This window comes from Sinocyclocheilus anshuiensis, unplaced genomic scaffold (genome assembly GCF_001515605.1).
Source record: "Sinocyclocheilus anshuiensis isolate Anshui unplaced genomic scaffold, SAMN03320099.WGS_v1.1 scaffold331, whole genome shotgun sequence".
Lineage (NCBI taxonomy): Eukaryota > Metazoa > Chordata > Actinopteri > Cypriniformes > Cyprinidae > Sinocyclocheilus > Sinocyclocheilus anshuiensis.
In genome coordinates, this window is record NW_015552556.1 from 98,454 (window position 1) to 101,818 (window position 3,365).

The window sequence follows — 3,365 nt, forward strand, 5'->3', positions numbered from 1 at the left end:
TTTAATGTGTGTGTGTGTGTGTGTGTGTGTGTGTGTGTGTGTGTGTGTGTGTGTATATACACACTACCATTCAAAATGTTGTTGTTTTTTAATTGATTTATATATATATATATCTATCATTTAAAATAACTGTTTTCCATTTGAATATATTTTGAAATACATTTTATTCCTGCAATGGCAAAGCTGAATTTTCAGCATCATTACTCCAGTGTCACATGATTTTTCAGAAATCATTCTAATATACGGATTTACTTTTCAAAAATAATTATATTATCATATTATTATTTATATATAAATTTATTATATATCATTAATTTATATATATTAATATTATTTTATTTGTTTTTGCATATCATTTATTTAATGTACTACATGTATATTATTCATAATTATATTTAAATAACAAATAAATTAAATTCTGCATTTATTTATTGATGTACATATCATCATCAAACTTTTGAAGTATAAGCAGTAGCAAACACCCACATGTATGGCGAAATTCTACAGGCTAGAACATCGTTGCATGAGGAGTTGTCTTCACATATTTTGTGGCTGAAAAAGGCTATTTCTAACTTCAAGCTCATAATGCTCTCTAGTGGCAATAGACAAACATTACAGTTTGAATACATACATTAGAACATTCATGTATGATTCTTTTCTTCATGTTTGATTTTCTCAGTTGCCAAATATGTTTGGAAATGTGCGGTCTACGATTCTTTCGCTCATGATTGGCTCGTACGCCTCCTCTGCTGTCACCTTTCCAGGAGTCAAGGTAGAGATTGTTTAATTAGGCTACTAACAAGATCAAACAACTTATTTGTATTTGGACATTATGCACAAATACGTTTGTCTTGCAGTGCAGCATATGAACATGACTCTTTCTGTCTTGTCCTCTAGCTGATCTATGATGTGGGCGTCTCTTTTTCTGTTATATTCTGGGTATGGGCAGGATCTGCCTGCCTCGTCTTCCTCAACTGCTTTATTAACTGGCCGGGAGAATCTTTTCCTGGCCCTGAGGACATCAGATACACGTCAGTACATGCCAAATACATACACTATATGCCTAAAAAATTACAAGACCTAAACATCACACCTAATGTGATTGTTATTTTTTACATTTACGCATGTATTAGCATTCAAAAGTTTGGAGTCGGTACGTTTTTTTTTTTAAAGAAATGAATACTTTTATTTTGCAAGGATGCATTCAGTTGATCAAAAGCGACAGTAAAGACTAATACATAATATTACAAAAGATTTCTGTTTCAAAAGCTGTTCTTTTGAACTTTGTATTCATCGAAAGTCCTGGAAAAAATATCACTGTTTCCACCAAAAGATGAAGCTGCACAACTGTTTTCAATATTGATAACAATATGATGTTTTGAGCAGCAAATCAGCATATTAGAATGATTTCTGAAGGATCATGTGACACTGAAGCCTGGAGTAATGATGCTGAAAATTCAGCTTTGCCATCACAGTAATAAAATATATTTGACAATATATTAAAATAGAAAACGGTTAGTCTGAACTCTCATCAATTTGATATTTGATAAAATATTTTTTTTTATCAAATAAATGCAGCCTCGGTGAGTGTAAGAGACTTTAAAAACATTGACCCCAACCTTTTGAACAGCGGTATCAGAAGAATTAAAATATACAGCATTCACAATATATACACAAACAATTGTGTCTATTATTGTAAAACTGTACATGAATTTCTGTTACTCTGGATTTCACAGTACAATGGTGAAGTTGAGAAGTGAAGTAGTGGACCAAAAGATGACTGAAGAAAGTTCTTTCACTCAGGAGACTCCTAAAGAGCAAGATGTGACCAAACAACAACCTTCCACTGATGAAGCTCCCAGCGATGGAACAGCTGCTCAGAGCCAGGGCAAGTCTCACAAACACACTGTCTACAAAAACACCAAAGGATTGTGAATCTGATCATAAAATAATCTTTCTGTTGTCAATGCTTGGACAGCAGGATCTCCTCGCTTTTATCGTTCTGTGTGCTCACCTATTTTCCTGTGGAGCATCATCACAATGGCGATGACCCAGCTCCGTGTCATTTTTTTCATGGGTGCCATGAATAAGATGTTGGAGTTCCTTGTTACCCATGCTGACCCTAATCGTGAGTATCAGCTAAACATTTAAATCATTTGTTTTTAATGAAATTAAAAAATATGAAAGAAAATGATTTTGTTCTTTGAAATGTGTTTTCATAACTTTGCTTATGGACGGGTAAATGTAATCAGCACAAGCCTACAGACGTTTGCTATAGTTTTGCAGAAGCATGTGTTAGTGGTGGGTGTTTGTAAGTGGGTAGTAAAGTTAGTAGTTTAAATTGGCTTTATATTGCATTATTTTCACTTCCTGTATGTGTCTGTTTAGCCTCAGAGGAGTTGGTGAAGGAGGCAGAGGAGAAAGGTAAGAAAAGTCATATTATTTTTATTTTGGTTTTGTAACAAACAGATATTTGGACACTTATGACACACTTAAAGGGACCGTTCACCCTCACATGAAATTTCTTCATTTGCTCACCATCCACTTGTTCCAAACCTATGAATTTCCTTCTTCTGTTGAACACAAAATTAGATGTTTTGAAGAATGTCTGTAAACAAACAGTTGATGGTAGCCATTGACTTGCTAAAGTTAAATTACTTCTGATAAAAAAAATCTAGTTTCATTTATTTGGTTTAATGTGTTAATATGTACTGTATCAGTATAAGCATCAGGCAGTGCAATATCAGGATTATATGGCAACATTATTCAGGGAAGTGTTTGTATAGTGAATGGAATATAAAGAGAGTGTGTGTGTGTGTGTGTGTGTGTGTGTGTGTGTGTTATAGTGAATCTCTACTCGTCCATCTTTGGCACTCTTCAGATGCTTTGCCTGGTCTCCTGTCCTCTGATTGGCTACATCATGGACTGGAGAATGAAGGAGTGTGAGGACGTGGTGAATTCAGCAGAGGGAGAAAAAAGGTGAAGGTTGTTGAAAGAGAAGGAGAGAAATGTTCAATTACTTTGATATGTCAGTTACATTGTTAACTGGTTCCTTTTGTTGTTTTCTTCAGTCCCTCTGAGCCTCCAAAAAGGGACAGAAAGATCCAGAAACTCACCAACGCCATCAGAGCTTTCATCCTTACGAACACTCTGCTAGTCATCTTCGGCATCATCTCTCTCATAGACAATCTACCCGTACAGGTTAGACACAATGTCACAAATTTACTTGTTTGTTCAGAAATACTGCAGAATGTTATTTAGTTATTTAAAGGTGCAGTAGGAGATCTTGGACAATGTTAACTTTAGCCTGATAGCACTGAAAGCGAACGTCCCACCCTCCCTGCAATCACCCTCCAAAGCCACGC

At 35.1% G+C, this 3,365-nt stretch overlaps 1 protein-coding gene across 1 annotated transcript in view; it reads left to right on the top strand.

Moving 5' to 3' along the window:
• The window catches only part of LOC107664571 (large neutral amino acids transporter small subunit 3-like), a 14,132-nt gene that overhangs the window by 6,918 nt on the left and 3,849 nt on the right, over nt 1-3,365 (top strand). Inside the window, exons 6-12 of the mRNA XM_016455178.1 lie at nt 680-772; nt 898-1,031; nt 1,737-1,888; nt 1,979-2,128; nt 2,389-2,424; nt 2,847-2,979; nt 3,072-3,201. Of these exons, the coding sequence (XP_016310664.1) occupies nt 680-772; nt 898-1,031; nt 1,737-1,888; nt 1,979-2,128; nt 2,389-2,424; nt 2,847-2,979; nt 3,072-3,201 (828 nt within the window). The remainder of the gene's footprint in view (nt 1-679; nt 773-897; nt 1,032-1,736; nt 1,889-1,978; nt 2,129-2,388; nt 2,425-2,846; nt 2,980-3,071; nt 3,202-3,365) is intronic.